Source organism: Fusarium keratoplasticum, chromosome 2 (assembly GCF_025433545.1).
Source record: "Fusarium keratoplasticum isolate Fu6.1 chromosome 2, whole genome shotgun sequence".
Lineage (NCBI taxonomy): Eukaryota > Fungi > Ascomycota > Sordariomycetes > Hypocreales > Nectriaceae > Fusarium > Fusarium keratoplasticum.
In genome coordinates this window covers 3,128,900-3,149,332 of record NC_070530.1, presented here as the reverse complement: position 1 = coordinate 3,149,332, position 20,433 = coordinate 3,128,900, and the positions used below count along the sequence as shown (strand labels likewise).

General features: G+C 52.3%; 7 protein-coding genes across 7 annotated transcripts; 4 read left to right on the top strand and 3 right to left on the bottom strand.

The window, feature by feature from the left end:
• Positions 1-80: 80 nt before the first annotated feature.
• On the bottom strand, positions 81-2,536 carry NCS57_00287100 (Tr-type G domain-containing protein; the record flags this gene model as incomplete). The annotated part of the gene is made up of 4 exons (XM_053052889.1): positions 81-1,288; positions 1,335-1,523; positions 1,573-2,193; positions 2,245-2,536. 4 exons carry the CDS (start codon positions 2,534-2,536, stop codon positions 81-83), a joined length of 2,310 nt encoding a protein of 769 aa, XP_052918135.1.
• Positions 2,537-3,036: 500 nt separating this feature from the next.
• NCS57_00287000 (T-complex protein 1 subunit epsilon) lies at positions 3,037-4,900 on the top strand (the record flags this gene model as incomplete). Its single annotated transcript, XM_053052888.1, has 5 exons — positions 3,037-3,049; positions 3,111-3,128; positions 3,179-3,227; positions 3,274-4,390; positions 4,439-4,900. The coding sequence occupies 5 exons, from the start codon at positions 3,037-3,039 to the stop codon at positions 4,898-4,900; spliced, it is 1,659 nt and encodes a 552-aa protein (XP_052918134.1).
• Positions 4,901-5,188: 288 nt separating this feature from the next.
• Positions 5,189-6,692, top strand: NCS57_00286900 (Zn(2)-C6 fungal-type domain-containing protein; the record flags this gene model as incomplete). The annotated part of the gene is made up of 5 exons (XM_053052887.1): positions 5,189-5,557; positions 5,603-5,852; positions 5,896-6,150; positions 6,191-6,587; positions 6,638-6,692. 5 exons carry the CDS (start codon positions 5,189-5,191, stop codon positions 6,690-6,692), a joined length of 1,326 nt encoding a protein of 441 aa, XP_052918133.1.
• Positions 6,693-6,762: 70 nt separating this feature from the next.
• On the bottom strand, positions 6,763-7,703 carry NCS57_00286800 (uncharacterized protein; the record flags this gene model as incomplete). The annotated part of the gene is made up of 3 exons (XM_053052886.1): positions 6,763-6,978; positions 7,033-7,449; positions 7,491-7,703. 3 exons carry the CDS (start codon positions 7,701-7,703, stop codon positions 6,763-6,765), a joined length of 846 nt encoding a protein of 281 aa, XP_052918132.1.
• A 3,469-nt stretch (positions 7,704-11,172) lies between these two features.
• NCS57_00286700 (CHY-type domain-containing protein) lies at positions 11,173-13,236 on the top strand (the record flags this gene model as incomplete). Its single annotated transcript, XM_053052885.1, has 1 exon — positions 11,173-13,236. One exon carries the CDS (start codon positions 11,173-11,175, stop codon positions 13,234-13,236), a length of 2,064 nt encoding a protein of 687 aa, XP_052918131.1.
• Positions 13,237-16,654: 3,418 nt separating this feature from the next.
• NCS57_00286600 (MFS domain-containing protein) lies at positions 16,655-18,397 on the bottom strand (the record flags this gene model as incomplete). The annotated part of the gene is made up of 3 exons (XM_053052884.1): positions 16,655-17,758; positions 17,803-18,195; positions 18,239-18,397. 3 exons carry the CDS (start codon positions 18,395-18,397, stop codon positions 16,655-16,657), a joined length of 1,656 nt encoding a protein of 551 aa, XP_052918130.1.
• A 171-nt stretch (positions 18,398-18,568) lies between these two features.
• NCS57_00286500 (uncharacterized protein) lies at positions 18,569-20,407 on the top strand (the record flags this gene model as incomplete). The annotated part of the gene is made up of 1 exon (XM_053052883.1): positions 18,569-20,407. The coding sequence occupies one exon, from the start codon at positions 18,569-18,571 to the stop codon at positions 20,405-20,407; it is 1,839 nt and encodes a 612-aa protein (XP_052918129.1).
• Between the last annotated feature and the right edge of the window lie 26 nt (positions 20,408-20,433).

Sequence of the window (20,433 nt, the reverse complement as noted above, 5' to 3'; positions counted from 1 at the left end):
CATTATTTGCTTGCGGCCTTAACATGTAACACTGGAGGGAACTGTGTGGGAAATTGACAAATTTGATTCAACTACTGGGATCACTCTAATAGTCCAGCCGCAACAGTCTCACCACCACTCCGTATCACAACTCTCTGTCCTGGCTCGAGAGGAACCTTTGCTGCCAGCTTGATGACAACTCGCGCAACACCACCAGGCTGAACAACTCTGGGCTTCTTCTTGATGATTGCCCCACTCGCCTTGTCGAGGGTTGCTGTGATGGACACAATCTGGCCAGCTGAATGCAGTCGCCCCCGGTGGAGGTCCACAGGCATGGGCATGAGATGATCAAATGCCATGGCCTTCATAGTAAATGTGTCGCTGCAGTTGATGGGGTCTGCTGTGTGGCAGAGCATGTCGCCCACTCGAATGTGGATGGGGTCGATGTTTGTCAAGGCGATGCTAACACTTTGTCCGGCAACCGCCCAATCTTGCATGTCCGAGTCCACCATGATGGACTTGATGTATGCCTCCTCTCCGCTTGGTTGAACCAGAAGAGCATCGCCCACTTGAATGGAACCCGAGTCGATGCGTCCAGCAATCGTTGTCGTGCCCAGTTGAGATCGAAACACCTCAGAGATGGACATTCGGAAAGGTTTCTTGAGAGCTCGCGTTGTTGAGGGCTCCGAATCCTCGAGGGCATCAATCAAGGTAGGCCCAGTGTACCAAGATGCAGCTGTGTCTTCTGTCCGACGGACGAGGTTGTCGCCGTTGAGACCAGAAATTGGAACAAATGTGACGTTCTTGTTCTGGAAGCCGAGACCAGTCAAGAAACCACTGACTTGTTGTGTGATCTCATCAAATCGCTCCTGTGACCATCCAACCATATCCAACTTGTTGATGGCAATGACGAGTCGTTGAACACCCAGACTCCGTAGAAGCAACACATGCTCTCGTGTCTGCCCCTTCAAACCCCTTTCGTAAGCTCCGGTGTTTGCGTCAATGACTAGAATGGCAAAGTCTGCTTGACTGGCTCCAGCAATCATGTTGGGTACAAAGTCTCGGTGTCCTGGAGCGTCGAGAATTGTAAAGTTTGTCTTTTCCGTCTCAAAGTGGTTCGTGGCGATGTCAATGGTCACGCCGCGTTCTCGCTCCTCACTTCTCTGGTCCATGACCCATGCAAGAGCAAAAGACTGTTTGCCAGACTTTTCGGCCTGCTTTCGGTACCGATCGATTGTGTGCTTTTCGACAAACTTGAGTTCGAGTAATAGCCGGCCCATCAGTGTGCTCTTTCCAGCGTCGACGTGGCCTGAATCGTTAGGAGAGCTCATGTAGGTATGTAGAGAGAAGCTTACCAACAACGACAAAACTGATACTCCTCTTGTTGACACTGTTTTCAAACTCTTTGAGTACATCAAGCCCCTTGCTCTTGGGTGGTGCCGCCTCAACAATTTTAAGCTCGGCAACTTCCTTTTCAACCCCAGAAACGTCCTTCTCTTTTTGAGATTTCTTGGCAGCCGGAGCCTTGACTGGCTTCTTCCCCGCTGAATGGAATTAGATTAGCCCATTACTTTGTCCTTGTAAAGTTCGAACCTTTCGCCTGAGCCGCAAGCACAATCTGATCTGGACTGGGCTCGGCGAAGGCTTTGGCGTTGAAGAAGGGGGAGCGTGTGTATGGCATTGGAAAGAATTCGGGTTGTTGGGGCTTGGCCGGAGCAGATCCACAGAGTGTCTGAGCAAAGGCAGACGGGCGGGCCCGAGGAGGGATGATTGGCATTTCGGCGAGAAGCTTCTTGTAAAAGTCTTCTTTGGCGGGTTCTGGCTCAGGCTGGGGTACAGGCACAGGCTCAGGCTCCACAGGCGTTTCGACCGGAGTGATCGTAGCTGGCTTGATGGCTTGACGTCGTGGTGGTTTGTTTTCTTTCTGATCGGCAAGAGAGAGCGTCTTGATGCCCTTGGTTACTCTTTCGTGTTCCTTCTTCTCTTCGTTCTTACGCTTCCTCGCAGCTGCTAGAGCTTGAAGCTTTGACATTTTTGGAGGCTCCTCTGCACCTCCTAGCAACCCGCCTCGAGGACGATCCGGCTCGATGAAGATGGTCTGGCGGTCTTGGGGTACGTTGCACCATGGCATGTCGTCGAAATACCAAAAAGGGACTGGGTTGGCTCGTGGAGTGTCGGTGCCCAAGGTGTATCCATTTGACAGACGCCCGTGGTCTGCTCCAATCCTTAAGAGGTGCTGTGAAGTGTAAAAAGACGCAGACATACCTTCTGGGGCTTTCTTGGCTGGCTTTGGTGCAGGGGCGATGAATGTCTTCATCAGATACGTGACTGACTTGTCAACGTCGTAGTAGTAATGCCATAGGGCTTCCTCGATCTGAGCCTTGGTGACCTTGTTTGCTTCGGTTCCAAGCGCTCTGCGGACTTCGGCAGTTCCATTGTCCATGGCCTGACGATCCTCAGGGCTGAGCTCATCCTCTTCTTCTTCATAGTCATCGCCGTCGAATTCGGATACGATATCGTTCGCATTGAACGTGTGGACAATGCGATGGCGAGACATTGTGTAGAGTCGTTCGAGTCAGATGGGTGTTGTTGGTGGTTGCGATGATGTTGTTGTGTGTTGTGTTGTTGTTGTGTTGTTTTTTGAAGTAAGAAAGGTTCAAGAGTTGACTACTTATGTCAACAAGAATTAGGAACTTTGAAACACAATAGAGTTCCAACGGGCAATGTTGGGATGTTAGAGTTGCAGTATCGTAGATGATGCCGACGAATGGCGGGGCACAGCTGTAGTGGGGTGGAATGAAGTCACACCGAACGTCGAAGCCTGGCGTGGCGGGGTGAGAGCCTGGACAAGCCCCTGATCGGACCGGACTTTTCTTCCCCCGCGTCCGATCGGTGTGCAACGCAAGGCAACCCCAATCTTCCAAAAAATTCGGGCTCTTCAAGAAAGCGACAGAAGCTCCAGGGTGCCACCATATTCCGGGGGACTTTTTGATTTCGCCGTAATCGTCTCTTTTATAGCCGATACAGCTCCCCACGGGTGGACAACCCACAGTCAAGATGGATTCGTTGAGTGAGTCCCGCACATTTTCACCAAACGACACGAGGGGCGAGGGGTAGCTAACGAGGGACAGATTTGGATGTGTCGAACGGTACTTGCGCAAGACCACCTTTCGCCATGGTTCCTAGCTAATAGTCACAGCGGCCGTCATGAAGGATGAGCAGGGTCGGCCCTTCATCGTCGTCAGAGAGTATGTCTGCCAGCCCGCTCAACACCGCCCGCCTAACGTCTCTCAGTCAGGGGAAGAAGAAGCGCCAGTTTGGCAACGAAGCCGTCAAGTCCCACATCCTCGCCGCCCGCACCGTCGCAAACATTATCAAGACCTCTCTTGGTCCTCGTGGACTCGATAAGATCCTCATCTCGCCTGATGGAGACATTACCGTGACGAACGATGGTGCCACCATTCTACAACAGATGGAGATTACCAACCACGTTGCCAAGCTATTAGTTGAGCTGTCCAAGTCGCAGGATGATGAGATTGGTGACGGTACCACCGGCGTCGTTGTCCTCGCTGGCGCTCTTCTGGAGCAGGCCGCCGACCTGATCGACAAGGGCATCCACCCCATCCGAATCGCCGACGGTTACGACCAGGCCTGCGATATCGCTGTTGCTGAGCTTGACAAGATCTCGGATACGATCGAGTTCTCGCGCGAGGAGACGGCCAACCTTGTCAAGGTTGCACGAACCAGTCTGGGAAGCAAGATTGTGTCCAAGGCCCACGACCAGTTTGCCAACATCGCTGTTGACGCTGTCCTTTCCGTTGCCGACCTCGAGCGAAAAGACGTCGACTTCGAGCTGATCAAGGTGGACGGCAAGGTCGGAGGTGCCCTCGAGGATACCCTCCTCGTCAAGGGTGTCATTATCGACAAGGACTTCTCTCACCCCCAGATGCCCTCGGAAGTGCACGACGCCAAGATTGCCATCCTTACTTGCGCCTTTGAGCCCCCCAAGCCCAAGACCAAGCACCACCTCGACATCACCAGCGTTGAGGAGTTCAAGAAGCTGCAAAACTACGAGAAGGACAAGTTTATCGAGATGATCCAGCAGATCAAGGATACAGGTGCCAACCTGGCAATTTGCCAGTGGGGCTTTGATGATGAGGCCAACCATCTCCTCCTCCAGAACGAGCTGCCCGCTGTTCGATGGGTGGGTGGACCTGAGATTGAGCTGATTGCCATTGCCACCAACGGCCGAATAGTTCCTCGATTCGAGGATCTTACCGCGGAGAAGCTGGGCACTGCCGGTGTTGTGCGAGAGATGTCTTTCGGCACAACACGAGAGAAGATGCTGGTTATTGAGGAGTGTGCCAACACCCGTGCCGTGACTGTCTTTGTCCGCGGCAGCAACAAGATGGTATGTAATGTTGATGGCTGAATCTTGCGGTATGCTAACAGGGACTAGATTATCGATGAGGCTAAGCGATCTCTGCACGATGCCCTCTGCGTGGTGCGAAACCTTGTCCGCGATAACCGAGTTGTGTACGGTGGTGGTGCTGCCGAGATTGCCTGCTCTCTGGCTGTCGAGGACGAGGCTGTCAAGACCCCTGGACTTGAGCAGTACGCCATGCGCGCCTTTTCTGAGGCTCTCGACACCGTCCCCATGACCCTGGCTGAGAACAGTGGTCTCAACCCTATCGCTACTCTTGCTGAAGTCAAGAGTCAGCAGGTCAAGGCTGGCGCCGAGGGCCGTGGAAAGCTGGGTGTCGACTGCATGGGACGAGGCAACAACGACATGAAGGATGCGTTTGTCATTGACCCGTTGATTGGCAAGAAGCAGCAGCTTCAGCTGGCGACACAATTATGTCGCATGGTGTTGAAGGTCAACAACGTGATTGTGTCGGGGGGAGATGACAACGACTTTTAGAGTAGATGAGCCATGAATGAATGCTTGTCAATCTATGAGGCCATAGCAGATGATATCCATGGATAAATGAAGCTGTTCTCTATCATGTTATGAGTTGAGGTTGTGATGGGTAGTGAGGCTGATTAATTTCGTTTGGGAGGCACGGCACGGAGCAACTTGGTTCCCATTCCAGAACTGCTTACATGAATCTTCTTCCTTCAACCTCCAACTTGACTTGGCATCAACTTCAACACCTTAATTCAACTCGTAGCATTTTATGGCTCACCATTTTAAAGACATAGTAAAGTCATGTCGGAACCCTCGGTCGGGTCCCCTGCCGCTGGCGCTTCCACGGCATTGACCAAGCGAAAGCCAATGCCAAGAAAAGGACACACCAAGTCTCGAGCAGGCTGCGTCTGCTGCAAGAGGCGTAAGGTCAAATGTGATGAAGTAGCTCCCCAGTGCGGCCCATGCCAACGACTAGGCTTGCCTTGCGAGTATCTCGGCAAGCAGAGCCGAAGCCAGTCATCCAGCGTGGCCCGGCCGTTGCGAACAACACCGGCCATGTATGATGCTAACGACATGAACTTTTTTCGACATTTTCTGTTTGAAGCGTACCCGCCTCTTCCTGTAGACGGATTTACTGTGTGGCAACAGGCCTCAAAGCTTTCGCACGAGGTATGTTGAGGACAAGACTCAAGAGCTCTACTGACGCGGAGGTAGTACGAGTTTCTGCTACACGCCATGCTTGGCCTCGGGGCATCACATCTTGGTCTTCTGACTCCGATTGACTACAACAAAGTTGCTTTGAAACATCGAGTCACGGCAATTAGGGAGCTCAACAGCCATCTCTCAAAACCCGACATCTCAAAATCTGGGGGTGAAGCTGCGTTCGCCGCTATGCTTGTCCTGACCTTTCAGTCATCTTACATGTCTGATGGCATGATTGACTTTTTAACCATGGTCAGAGGCTGTAAGTTTCCCCTTGGTCCTGTTAGCGCAAGCTCATTGTTTAGGCTGGCTTGTTGGCTACGGGGTGGGGGATCTGGAGCAGACCATCTTCAAGACGTTTGCGAGATCCAGCTATTACGAAAAGATAAAGGTACTTGCTCAGCAGGACGATACCGTACATTACCTCGACGCTCTTATTGCCAACCAGTTCTGCGCGAGCGTGAGGAGAATTGCACCCTTTTGTAAGAGTGTCCCAGAGCTGCGTTATCTCGCACACATGGAAAAGATAGCGAGCCTGGCAGCTATAGACCCGGCAGAAAGTATGAGTCCCACCCTTTGCAAGACTTTGCTGACTTTCAGGCTACCGTGAACTGTCCTTCTTTTATGACATATTAGGTGAACTTACCAGCAACGACTTTTCCCACTTTGTCGACCCTCAGAATTATGTTTCTCAACTGGTCATTATGCATACTCTTGTTCTCGACTTTGTCATGAGTAAGAAGGCAGTCGACGAGTTTGGCAAGACTGGAATAGGCAGACATGGTTATGACTGTAGAAGGGCCATGTCGAAAGTGTGGATTGAAGAGATTCAGGGGCGACTCCCCGCTGAATATCAAGAGTATGCAGAGTGGCCAGTTAAGCTCGTCAAGAGTCTGAACTACTCGTTTGATAAAGACGCTGAAGTTTGGGAGCCCTTCCTCTTGAGTAGGGGAACAGCGACTCTGTCCGAGACGGATACCTTGTCGTTGGTGGAAGGGCAAGTCTATCGTTGTCTATTCTGACCCAAGCCAAGCTAACTCTATGTAGGCACTCCGATACAGACCAAGCTCCCGTCGAATCTTCCTCCCTATTGTCTTCCTAGAGGAAACGTCCCATCGATGTAGTTCAAACCCCCATCAGATCACCATCCTTGAACCGTAGCCAGATCACCCTCATCGTCTCTCAACGAATTCAACGCTGTCCCGAGAGCCAACAGCCTTGCGACGAGCACCATCCCTTCCAAGATAGCGGCTTGGGTGATAGATGCAAAAGATACCAATGGCGCCGATCATGGGCAAGCTTTCAAAAACCCAGAATAGCCACTCGGTTCGGAACGCGTAACCGTTCATTCCTTCGGCGAATTCGCAAACCCGGTAGATGCAGCGAACCTTTATCGTTAGTGTAAGTTGTCAGGGATGTTTCCAGCGGCACAGGCGACTTACCATGATCAGGGAACTGGATACATATACCGCCAACACCACCTTTTGCCAGCCGTTAGGGGCACCATCGACAGCCATCCGATTCGCCAGGACATGGAATCGACGGAACACGCAGAGGAAGAGGGAAAAAGCAACGAGCTGGAACGCTAGACCTCCGATGAGGACGTTTCGGCCAATCTTTTCCATCTGACCCTGCCAGTTGTCGGAACTTGCGATGCCAGAGCCGCTGCCCTGGACGAGAAAGGCGACGATATCGCAAGCGACAAAGATGGGCGTGAGGCGTCGACCCGGGATCTTGAGAATTCGGTGCCGCGAAGGAGGAAGTACGGCAAGGATGAGACGGCTGATGAGGAGGTAGTTGCCGGCTGCAATGAAGACGGGGGCGAGCACGGTAAAGGTGAGAGTATTAACAAAGGGGCCCTAAGATGTTAGCAGAGAAGAGAGACAGATGGATAACTCACTATCTCGGACTGGTTCTTTGCAGAATATGACCGGAGGATATACGCGGCAACCTCGATTGCAGAGCCGATGACAACGACAATGAAGAACCAAGCTCGGTACTTGATGAGGGTGAGATAGGAGATGACAAGAAAGATGATGCTGTAGACGATGGTACCGATGATGGCGAGGGCAAAGGATGGGTTGTACATCCATATAGACTCTTTGTCGGCCATTTTGGTAGATTTGATGGTTGAATGAAGCTGTCACTGTTGATCTGTGAATTGGGCTGATCATCTGGTATTGATCTTTAACTACATCTCTCCATGGTCATGATTCTATATACACTGTCCATTACATAGGCCACGCATCTTGTCGGGTTGAAAGCGAGCAAACTGCCGCCAAGGCTGAGGCTATTCGCAAGCTGACGGCGGATTAGAAGATGTTGGTTGGTTCATGTCCGCGGTAGAGTGTGGAGTTGCGCGGCCAGCACTTCTGAATGCGACGAATGCGAAATTACTACGCACGCAAAAGAAGCGAAGAATACGAGAGCCAATCAAGGAGGGGTATTTAGAGGGAGTGTTTCTGTATGAGTTTATGACGGATAAGGTACGATATGCTTATGGATAGAGTGTTGATGGATAAAATGTGAAAAGAATCTTGTCCGTTGACATGGGCGACGCTGACGTATTCGTCATGGCACTCACGGCAGTCACGGACACAATCATGGCGGTGATGACATGGCCAGATCTCATTGCATGTGAGAATCAAGATCTTGGGCATCAAGACCCTGATTTTTACAGGTCAAGGCCCCGGCAGAAGGGACCAGCACAGGGAAGTTGGAGCCGAGGTGACGTGCGACCTCACGCGATGAGGGTATTCACATGGGCCTTGTACAAAATTTATTTTTTCTTGTGAAGGAGTCGTCTTGACCACGCCCCGATGGGCCGACGCTCAAGTCATCATGGGATCTAGTTCAGGGCGTGCGAGACAAGTACTCGGACCCTGAAAGGCCGGGGACTGAAACTGAGACAGCCCGGGTTCAATCAGAGTGCACGGCAATTGAGGCGGATGATTGGGGTCGGTTGACGTGGGGCAGGCGTGGTATCATGGTGTTGAGTTGTTCTGTTAAACTCTGAGACGTTGAAGAGAAGCGTGACCAAGAAGGAAAAAAAAAAAGATGACGGGCATGAGATTTGACCCTTCACCGTCTTCTCTCAAAGTCAGCTCGTGAGTATCACTGGCCTGCGTGGGCACAACTCAGCAGGCAGCCTCGCCACACACACTCAACAGCGGAAACGGCCCGTCAGCTGAAAGAGGGACCATCCTCACCGACGTTTATGAACAAGAGTAAAAATGGCTGGGGGGGGAGCATATGAGTGAGTCAACGCTTTACCATGCGGGCGACGATGGCGTGCATGCGAGATGCATGAGCATCTGGGTTGGACGGTAATGGATAAATTGACCAGGCGGATAAATACAAAATAAAATGGAATTTAATTGATGAGAGATATTTGCAAAGATTATTTGATAGAGTCGGTATAGATCCAAAGGTAGATACGCATGTGTGGATAGAATGTGGGTGTAGTAGCGGTCAGTAGAGCTAGGACAAGGCGTCCAAGGCCTCAGCCCCGAAAATATGTATAACGGTAAGAAAAAGCGCCGAAAAATAATAATCGAATAAATTAATGATTAAAAATAATAATAATAAATGCGTCTCCCGATTAAATTAAATCTGGCATCCATCACTGCCGGGGATGCAAGCACCCGCACCGGGTTCCCGGGCCTCACCGCCCACTACCTGTACAGAGAGGCCTCTGTTTCTGGCCGGCAGGTGCAGGCAGGTGCTTAATAGCAGGGCCATTAAGACAGAGGCCACAGGTCATCTGCTCGTGGTTTTTGCTGAGTTGGCAGAGATCCCACACCACCACTAGAGAAAAATGTCTACTTGATCTGGTCCCTGTTTTAGAAAAAAAAAGAAAGAGAAATACTTCTGCTCTATTCTTCCTGTCCTATCATCACTACAAAGAACCCCCATCACCTCGGGGCGTCATCATCCCACCTACCGATGTATGGCTTTCTTTGTGTTACAAGACGTGGCGGCCTAACCCCCAAATCATGGCTTGCAGGGCTGTCAAGTTGTCATTCATTCATTCATTGTTTGTCCATTGTCAATTCGATTAATCGACATTTCTTTTCTTTTCTTGGAGGGCATCACGTTTGATTGATGGGCTTTTCCCTTCCCCTGGTGCCACGACAGCGCCGCCTCGTATTGTTTGTAGCTATAACGAGAGGTCCTCATTCCTTTTGATTGTTCCCCCATCGCATCGTGTGATTCAAAATGTGATTGCTTTCAGCCTGTTTCAATGTCTGTCTGCTTGGGCATCGTCGTCACCCTTGGCACCCATCACTTTGAATCCGTCATCAGAAAAACTGGTGATAGATCTCGACTCGACATCTACACCCCCTGTCAAACTCCTTGTATACACTCCCGTCGATCTTGTCAGCCACAGCCCCGCGAGGCACAACCCCCGTGACTCACCCCCAAAAAAGGTGGCATGTTTTCTCATCTCTCATCTCTCCTCTGTACCTCTCCAATCACGTCCACCCTCGTCCTCACGGGTGATGGGATCCCAGGCGGGCGGCTTCCCGGCGGCTTCGTGCATCGAGTAACTGCGCTGCACTGCACTGCACTGCGCTGTAAGCTGCTTGATGCCGCCGTCGCCGAGCATACAGTGAAGTAGGTACAATACACTGCCCTGCACGCAAACCGCGCGTAAGCTCGATCGACAATGTGCTTGTGCTTGTGCTTGTGCTCATGTCCTGTGGGGGGTAAGAACAAAACTCTCTCTCGAGTCCGACAAACAATTTTACCCCGTTTGTCTCGACATGATGGTCCGCGTGCCCAGTTCTTGTGCCGCCAAAACTTGTCTGACAGGTTGCGCATAAGCACAAGCCTCTTGGAACTCGCAATCTGCCCCTGAAGAGGACGGGAGACACGCCTTTGTTTGCTTGCTTGTTCAGATCTGGCATGGAACTATTGGTATGTGCACCGTTGGTTCTCGAAACGGTCAGGAAACGGCGCGGCATCATTCAGGGGATGATGGATTTACAGATGTTGCCCTTGCTCTCGAATTGGTAACTTGAGTGACCAGTACCAACTTCACATCATCTAACACTTCGAAGTCAAGTAAGAAAGCTGTAACTTGGATACTTCCTCCATCCAGCTCGTATCTGAGCCCGGATGTGAGTTGACTAACACGCCTGATTCGCCTGTACCTTAGAATATCTACCACAACTCCTTCAATATACATTGACTCATCTACTAGTATCAAATAACTCCTGACTCAAAAATGATTTCCCATGAGTCGAACATTGCAAAACCTCAAATCTGGCAGGCGGAATGACACGCTGTGAGTCACTCACTACCAATTGCCAAATTCGTTTGATCACGTAAGGAGCTTGGAGCTTGGCCTGTGGGGAAGCTCGCCACTTAGCCATCTTCAACATCACGATAAAACATCAACTCACCTCGCCTCCATCGTCAACTCGCTCATAGGCAGAGCTTCACATTCAATTGTCTCGACACAAAAATAAATTCTGTTTGCGCGGCGTTTGGGTTCCTTGAGTCACTCACTTCCACCACCAACACTTTCCACCATTACCGTCAACACTCCACCAACAACCTCAGCTCTTACATCCGCCATGATCTCAACAAAGAACCAAACATCGCCCCAGTCCCGTAAACAGGCTGTGGCTGAGGCCTCCTCATCTCGAGTCGTCCCTAAGCCCGTGCCAGAGTCGCAGGCCCAGGATCCGAGGACGTATCAGATCGAGCAGCTCCGCCGGAGGTACTCGCCCAAAGAGTCTACCGCCCCGGACGGCGCAACCTCGCTCGTCTTCAACATCAAACCCTCCGATCCCGACTTTCCCTTTGAGTTGGCCCATCTCCAGTGTGATGTCCGCGTCCCGCAGGCGTATCCGGATGAGATGCCGGTGTTGTATGTCAAGAACAAGGACATCCCTAGGGGTTTCGGTATCAACATTGAGAGAGGATGGGATAGGCTTGTTGAGGAGAGGCCACGGGCTACTCTTCTAGCTCACACGCGCGAGTTGGACAAGAATCTGGAAAAGTTCCTGTCTGAGCAAAAGGCCGAGACAGTCAAGCTCGTGACCTTTAGAGACACGAGACACTTGGACGCACAAGAGGCCAAGACAGAGCCCGAGCCCGAGCCCGAACCCGAGCCAGTTCAGCCCGCAAAGTCTGCGTCAAAGCCTGCGCCTCTGCCGTATGTCCCAGAAGCGTCTTACACAAAAGATGAAATTGCCGCCGCCAAGGAGCGCAGGGCTCTTGAAGTCCGACAGCTTGAGGCGCGGATGAAGCGGACACAAGAGTATCGTCGCTCGCCTGATGGTATCGTCTATACTCTTCCTCTTGAGCCACAGAGGCGGTCAGAACTGCCACCGGGGCTGCAGTCCGTCAGAAGTCTTCACTTGATTATCCCAATAATCTATCCCCTGCAGAACCTCCGCATCCAGCTCAATAATGTTGAGCCCGAGGACGCAGAGCCGGTGGAGGACTTCTTCTGCGAAAAGGCGGCAGCCCAACCCCAGATGACTCTCATGAGCCATCTTAATTACCTCGCACAAAACCTTCATAAGCTCGCCAAACAGGCACAGGCACAAGCCCAAGCCCGGGCTCAAGCTGAGGCTCAAGCTGAAGCACTCAAGGCTGAGGCAGCTAAATCGGCACCCCAAGCTCAAGACGATGCAGAGGAGGCGGGCTCAAAAACGGACACAAGCCACATCCAGGTCATCCCTCGACCTCCCGAGTGGAGTTATGTCTATGGAGAAGACTCGGAGGAGAGCTCTGATTCTGATAATGCTGGTGACGGCGGTGTCTCTCTGGAGGAGGAACATCCTCCCGTGCCGGGTGAAACCCCTGAGCGCGGTACTATGGTGTCGTTTCCCTCCATCGAGCTGCACAATATCGAGATTCTGCAGATTTCGGTCCTGGGCATCACCGTCAAATGCGATCGATGCAGAACGGTTAATGAAGTCTCGGGCTTAAAGCCTGATGTTGAAAAGACGTCGAGCTGCAAAAAGTGCGCCACTCCGTTTGCCGTCAAGTTCCGGCCTACGCTGGTTCACGAGCATTCGTCTAGGGCAGGCTTCCTTGATCTTGCCGGCTGCAAGGTGGCAGATATGCTACCAAGCACCTTTGTCCCAACTTGCGCAAGGTGCTCGACACCCAGCTCTGGCCTCGTTTCGGTCAGAGGTTCGACGGTAACAAACGTCTGCCGGGACTGTCACGGGCACTTCACCTTCAAGATTCCCGAAGTCAAGTTCCTCTTCATCACACCCGGCTCCCTTCCCCCACCGGCGACAGGTCCGCGCCGGAAACAGGAGAAGCTTGGCTTACACGCGGGAGATCCGTTGCCCGGCCGGGGAGCCTGCCCGCACTACCGCAAGTCGTACCGGTGGTTCCGCTTCTCGTGCTGCAGCCGCGTTTTCCCTTGTGATCGTTGCCATGACAAGGAGTCTGATCATATCAACGAATGGGCGAACCGGATGATCTGTGGGTGGTGTAGCCGTGAGCAAAACTACGCCGTCGAAGCCTGCGGCTTCTGCGGAAGGAGTGTCATTGGAAGAAAGGGCAAGGGGTTCTGGGAGGGTGGAAGGGGGACCAGGGACCAAAGGACCATGAGTCGAAAGGACCCGAGAAAGCACAAGAGGATTGGAGGTTCTGCAAAGGATACAAAGCCCTAAGTGATCTGCAACGCAACGCAACACTGAGGCTGATATCCGATGTCGCTGTCAGCTTGGCAACCTCAGCTAGGCTGGCTGGCTAATCACATTGCCGCATGACCAGCCAGCGGTTACCAACCGCCAGCGCCCACCAGTAATCAACTGTATCTGTAAGATAGTCGCCGTTTCGCAATATCATGGACACACCTTTTGCAAATCTCGCGCATGTGAAACGTCGAGATACAAAGAGAGTGGGGGCCACACAGCCATTCTTGTGCTCCTTTGTTCTATTCTCGTCAACCCCTCGCTGTAGATGAAATGTGATTTGAATGCGTCGTAATGGAGTGCCACATTGTGCGACAGGGCGTTTGTGTGGTGAGTGACAACAGTAGTGGTGATTTGTTGGAGATTGGTGTGTTGGGAGACGGTAGTTGTGTTGGGGTCAATCGACCGACAAAGGTTGGCGAAAATAGGAAAGTGATAAATTGATCATTAAATGTTGATTAATTCGATTTATCGGTAATATCGACGCCAATATTGACGGCATGGTGACTCTAGTAAAGCCGTAGCTCATTGACCGCCGTCAAGATACATCTGGTTCAAGACCAGCATCCAAGTACCGCGGAACGACGGAGGCACTCCGCAGCGTGATCTGATGCGGAGAAGACAGCGATGCTGGGTTCGTCTTGGCTCTGGGGTTTTGCGATTCGTCGCATACGAGCGCAGGCCACCTGAAGGATCAGTGACGATGAACTGGCGTGATGATTGAGCCGACTGAGGGTCATGTTGGTATCTATCAGGGATCATATACGAAAGAGGAATGAGACTTGCAAGAAAGCGGAACCAGGAGAGCACAGGTACACGATGCAATCAAGGGATCAAGGGCTTCCCAGCTGCGGATCCGGCTTGACCCCGATTTTGAGTGACCCTTAAAGTGTGTGTCGATGGCCAATACGTCCGCGCAGATTTCTTGTAGCTCTCGTGCCATGCGGAGCCGATTCCGGACTTTAAGGCTCTGCACGAACATGTCGATTGACAGATGGCACATCTCCAACGTACGAGACAGAGGGCCGAAGAAACGCCATGACCAGCCGTTGACATTGCCGATTGATCTATCAGGAATGGCCGCCGAGCAGGGACTTCCCGCGCGGGATGAATGATTTCGGTATGGTTGGGGGCTAAGACGTGGGATGTGGTGAGATGAGGGACGAGATACTGAGATAACAAGATTGTCAAAGCGTTGTTTCTGGAATCATGGCGCACGCGCTTCAAAGTTCTCTCTCGTCAAGCTGGTGGCCGCAATCATGTAACAGGGCAGACCATCTCGGGCCTCGTAGACTCGGCATCGTGCATAATGCAGGTACGGTGGTGATCAGGGTTTATTGTCTAGCGAGGCCATCGTCAGCTCAGACTGCTGCAATTCTTTACAAACAGGTTGACCCCTCACCATCGCCTTAACGTGACATGGGCAGACCAACGTACCTATTGAGGCCATCGCCAGGAGTGAACCGAGTAATTAAACAGGCTCGAATCGACGACCAATGCCATGGCGTACCAACTTACCCCACAGCCGTCAACCATGGGCACACCTTGTCAAGCGTCACCGGACCTCTGGCCGTTTGAGGGTATTTCTGACAAGTGTGAGAATCGACAGAGGGTCCATTTCCCCCGCTCGAGATGATGCCACATTTGGGCATTGTCGTCATCGGCTCCAGTAGACACTCGCGATGCTGCGGTACAAGTATCCCAAGGCGATGCAACAATACCCGCAACTCCAGCTGCCAATGCATTGTCATCCAAGTTTGACAGCCCGAGAGGCAACGTGACGTTTGGCTAGCGCGCCTAGTTGAACGCTGAATGGTTCAAGGTGCCTTTAGGCCCTGATGAGGCGTCTTGCTGTGCGGGCGGACGCGCCACGGACCGTCACCCGCCATCACGGGACCATGTCGGCTTCTGTGGCTGGACGCGGATGAGACCCGGTGCCTTTTGAGTGGTGAATCAAGGGCTCAATAAGCCTCAGACGATATCATGAAACTGGTTGATTTGATGTGTAGGAGGAGACTTTGAGTCAGAGCGTTGGTGCGAGATGCGAGATGGTTGATTGACGCCTCTGGAAGGAACGACGCGGTACCTGCCTCTGGACATTGGACACTGGACATTGGATCAGTAGGAACGCCTCCCGTTCGCACCTGCTTCAGTTTCACGCCCCAACTTCAACTCCAATACCAAGTACTCTGTACAATCATTGACCTTGCATCCCCATCTCGCATCGCAAATGTCGCACTAGAAGACTCCAAAGCCCAAGGAGGCATCCGCTCGGTCAACCTTTTAGCATCTCGATGGTGCTCCCCGCTGCCACGGCCGCCCCGGCATCCAAACACCCTCACACGTGCGCGCCATGACCCCCATCAACTCGATTCATCTGATTCCCTGGCTGCGCCAATGGTCGCCAAATGAAAGCCCCAATGCTTGACTCGAGCCAGCCCGCGGAGGGTCTTCCGGCGCCGGGCAACCCCTGACGTGGCTGGGTCATGGGTGTCTTCTAGAAGCCATGAAATTGCCCGCCCAGCAAGGTTGCCGTGGGTTGATGCCCAGCATTTATCGTTTAATTATTATGGTATTTTATCTTTTTTCTTTAAGCGATGCTAACGGTGGTCTGATGAAGCCAAAACGGTGGCTGCTTTCGTACTTGACGATAGAATGAAGGGAATCAAGTCGTCGCAGAGTGCTTGCAAGGCCAAGCTGATAAAATCGAGTGTCAGCTTTATCTATTGTTGTTGTCACATCGCCCAATAACCTCAACACCAACTGTCCACCACGGTGTACGACATGCAGAAACAAGAAAGGCACAGCCAACCACACAGCCGACCGTTTCCTGCCACCGTCAAATAATAATCAATCCAAAAAATCAAACAAATAATCCGCCAGAATCGGCTGAATCATTACCCTGGCATGGCCGGGACCCCAATCCTCCTTCGCCTCCCTGGTCCGATTCACAACCCAAACGTCGGACCCATGACCCCCGCTGTCGGAGCCAAACCCGACGACCGCGGGCTGTTATTGCTGCCTGGCACTTAACGAATTGGCGAATTCTCCGGGGTTCACCTGATACCGTGATTGGATCTCCTCTATCTCGTCGCTCGGTAAAGTGAGGAGCGAGGTGACATCCAGGGTTCCGACCCAGCTGTTGGGTTCGGAACGCCGGGGTTGTTGGTTCCGTGTCAAAAGACGTGATTTCCTTTCTAATGAGCATGCATGCTACAGGCCCTCGGCACTTTCGATCGACACGTTTGAACATGATCCCGGCCTCCCTTGGGCTCCAACAGAGGGTGTGATTTCCGTGAGCTCGGGACGTCAAAGCTTATGTGCTGGGCTAAACCGGATACACGTCGGAGAAGTCGGCCAGCCTGCCCGAAGATACTCGTATAGTCTCTCGGGTTCAAACTTGGCTCCGACTGCGAATATCCCTGGTCATCGAAACTGCACAGACTCGGCCTATCGGGGCGGCAGGGAATCCAGTGGACTGCTCGACATGATCCTCTGGGTTCTTTGGAAGCTTAGGACATCTTGCAAAGAGTCCCAGGATGAATGCCAGACCAGCCAATGCACTCCCTGTCGCCCAGAGATGCTTCAGAGCCATGACAACGGCCTCAGTCATTCTCTCGTGGCCGAATCCCCCCTGTTCGATGGAGACCTTGATAAGTTTCATGGCGTTGTTGGCGTGATCCGTGTCCTGGTTCATGCTCTTGAGCTCCGTCTTGAGCTGGCTGGAAAAGACGGTGATCCCTATGGCAATACCGAGGCACTGACCCATAGTTCGTAGGGCATATATCATGCTAATGGCATGCCCAACATCCCCCTCCTCGACTGTGGCCTGAACACCGATCGACATGACTGGGATCAGCAAACCCATCGCTATCCCTAGCAACAGGATTATGATGAGGGTGGTATGAGTTGTTGTGTCTTGGTCTAGGACGGTCATGGCGCCAAGGATGGCGATGAGAAGACCCCAGCCACCTATCATGAAGCCCTGATATTTGCCCGTCTTGTATGCAACTATCCCCACGACGGCAGCCACCGGCGCGACGGTCACAGTCGCAGGAAGGGCCCATACCCCGGTCATCAGAGGCGACTTGCCTTTAACGCCAAGGAAGAAGACGGCAAGATAGTACAAGACCATCCACATGATAATGCCATGAATCATGGCGTTGATGAACTGCAAGATGGTTGAACGGTTTCGAAATAGGCTTTGCCGGAACATGGGCTTCTTTGCTACCCTTTCGTATGCTCCTAGAGCCACGAAGCTGACGATGGAGACCCCAATGGGAACGAGAACTTGAGCCGATTTCCATGGGAACCGGGAACCGCCCCAGGTCAACGGCAGGAGGATAGAAACCGAGGATATTGCAAAAAGAAGGATGCCAATCCAGTCGAGATCCTTGATGAGTCTCCAATTACGCTGGTCGCTGTCGTACCCGAGCATGAAGATACATCCAACGAAGCTGCCGCCGAGGAAAGGAAGGGTGCACCAAAAGATCCATCTCTGTTGTTGTTAGCATGTCGATTCCCGCGGTTTGATAAACCTACCCAGTTCGAGTCCACGTTCTCAACGAATGCACCTCCAACAAGGGGCCCAGCAATCGTTCCCAGAGCCCATGATACATTCTGATACGCCACCCATCGAGATCTTTCACGAATAGGGAAGAGGTCAGCCAATATCATGCCTGATAACGCTTGTGGTCCTCCAGAGCCGACTCCTTGTACTGCCCGGCCTGCCAGGAGCGTCAAACTGTTTCGAGCGGCGCCGCAGAGAATTGTCCCCGATATGAAGATGGTTAGGGAGGCAATGTACGCTGGTCTTCGACCGATGACGTGGGCGAGTTCGGCAAAGATTGGTTGGGATATGGCTGTTGCGAGGAGAAAGACTGAGCCCATGCTCAGACTTTCGGAAAAGGAGGCATCGAGTTCTTTTGCGAGAGCCTAAGGAGGTGAGAAGTGGCTCAGACACGACGGAGGGACTTACTGGAAGAGTGACACAGATGCATGTCGCGTCGAATGCCTGAACAAGGGCGACTGTGTTCATCACCACCAGGATGCCCACCTTCCTGAGGTTGTTGACCTGGAGGGTCTGGATGACTACTGGAACTGCTCCAGCAGAGCCATCATGTTCCTTGGGCACCATATTTACGATGTTGATGGCAAAGAGGAAGCCCCGCGAACATGTGTGGGCAGCTCGCAGAGTTTATAGGACATATGTACCGGGCTTCCTGCAGGACAGGCCCGATGATGAATTACAAGCGAAAGCTAATTCTCAGTTGAGGAAAAGCCTGAACGCCAGCTGGATTACGACAGAATGGCCATCATCTGTAACGACAACATCGCGTCGAAGGCCGCCTCAATGGAACACTTGAGCGGCCCAGTCATATTGTGCTGCTTCTGCATGTCCAGCGTTGCATACTGGCATGTCTTTGCTGTTGTTGACTACCTGCTCCGCAAATGGGCACCCAACGTGTACAAACGACTCGAGCGCGAAGACATTGTTCGGAAGCTCAACCCATATCTGGTCATGATCGTTCGAATGGTCATTGGCCTCTTTGTCTCGCTACCGGCCTGTGTACAGGCAATACACACAACACCTTGGGGAGTTTACCAACCCCTGAGCACATCCGGCCAGGTCTGCGTTGTCTCGCAGCTTGTCGTATGGTCCAACGAGCTCCCTATCGCCCGACTCTTCTCCCCCGAGCTCTTTGTTCACCACCTTTTATGCCTCGCCGCAACATCGAACATCCTCATCTCGCCGCCGGTCCATCAGATCAAGCCGCTATACATATACTTTGCCTCTCTGGTTGGCGACATTGGTCCAGGGTCGGTGATGATTCTGAAGACCATTGGCTATCATCCGCATACATCTAGGCTGATGTTTTTCGTGTCTTTGGCATCAACATCAATCCTCATCTTTTGCCGGGTGGGATGTGCTTTCTACACTGTCACCCACGTTCTCACAGACCCGTTCAACCTTGCCGACTTGGTTTGGGTGCTGGCGGTGATGCTTTTCGGCTTCTATTCGCTTTACAGCGCGTTTCGCAACTTGAAATGGCTAGGAGTCATTCGAGTTCATCCAGTGCAGTACAGGGTCACCTACTTCTGCCGGTTCATGGTGCCTGTGGCACATATGATGCTTGGGGTTGCATGCGGCCTTACACTTCTCTCGACCTTGTTTCTCTACGGCTTATATCTCGATCGACCTCTAAGAGCTTCGGAGATAGGCCTAATATCGATTAACGGATTGGTGGCCGCGGCAATCGGTCTCACAGGCGCCATTATCACGGGGATAGCGCTTCCCTACGGCTCATCCAGATCAAATCCGTGGGGAAGCCAGTATCTGCAGGTTGGAATACTTTTGGCGGGACTTTGGGTTCACAGAATCACCAAGTTGACTGATGATGTGGATAGAGAGACAATCCTCTCGTCAATGGGGGTCAGCTTGCCCCTATTCCAGGCCTTTGCAAGATTGGCACACTATTACTCGGCCAAGGATGCTGTTGCAGCATCAGACAAGAAGCTGTACCTTGATGAAACTCCAGCAAAGAGGCACCTGCAGATAATGTGCGAGAATATCACAATCTTTCTCGTGTCTCTAGCCCTCTTGGCCTCCAACATCTTGATCGTCTCAGAGGCCGGGCGGTTGGCTGTAGCAGCTTGCTCCCTGAACCAACTGCGAGTTTGCTCAAACATTATCCCTCTCAGCTGCGAATCCTCACAGGGGGTTGCTAGGGTGCTGTTTGCCATGGCACGCATAGTCGTGGATCACTTTGTCGTTGCCTTTCTTGTTGCGGCACGTCACATCCGGCCTGAAGCCTCCTGGTCTGACGTTGCCTCCAACTATCTTCTTCTTGGGGGCACCGTAGCCGCAAGTCTTGCCTCGAAAGGTGCGGTCACCATCAGAAAGCCATGCGAGGTTGTCACGAAAGTCCGAAAGACGAGGAAATGGAATCCTGCCATCTTTATCTTCGTCTTTATGTGCATCCTTCAGGCCATGTTGGTCAAGAAGTATCTCTTCTTTGAGACAGGAAGCCGAGAGATCAGCGTTGGGTTCAAGAACTTCCGCGCCATCTTATCGGATCCCATCACCTGGGCTGGCGTACTGCATTTGAGTTCTCTGCCTGTGGTTGTCTTGAGCGGGCTGGGTTAGAGTTCAGCTGGATCATGTCAACAGCT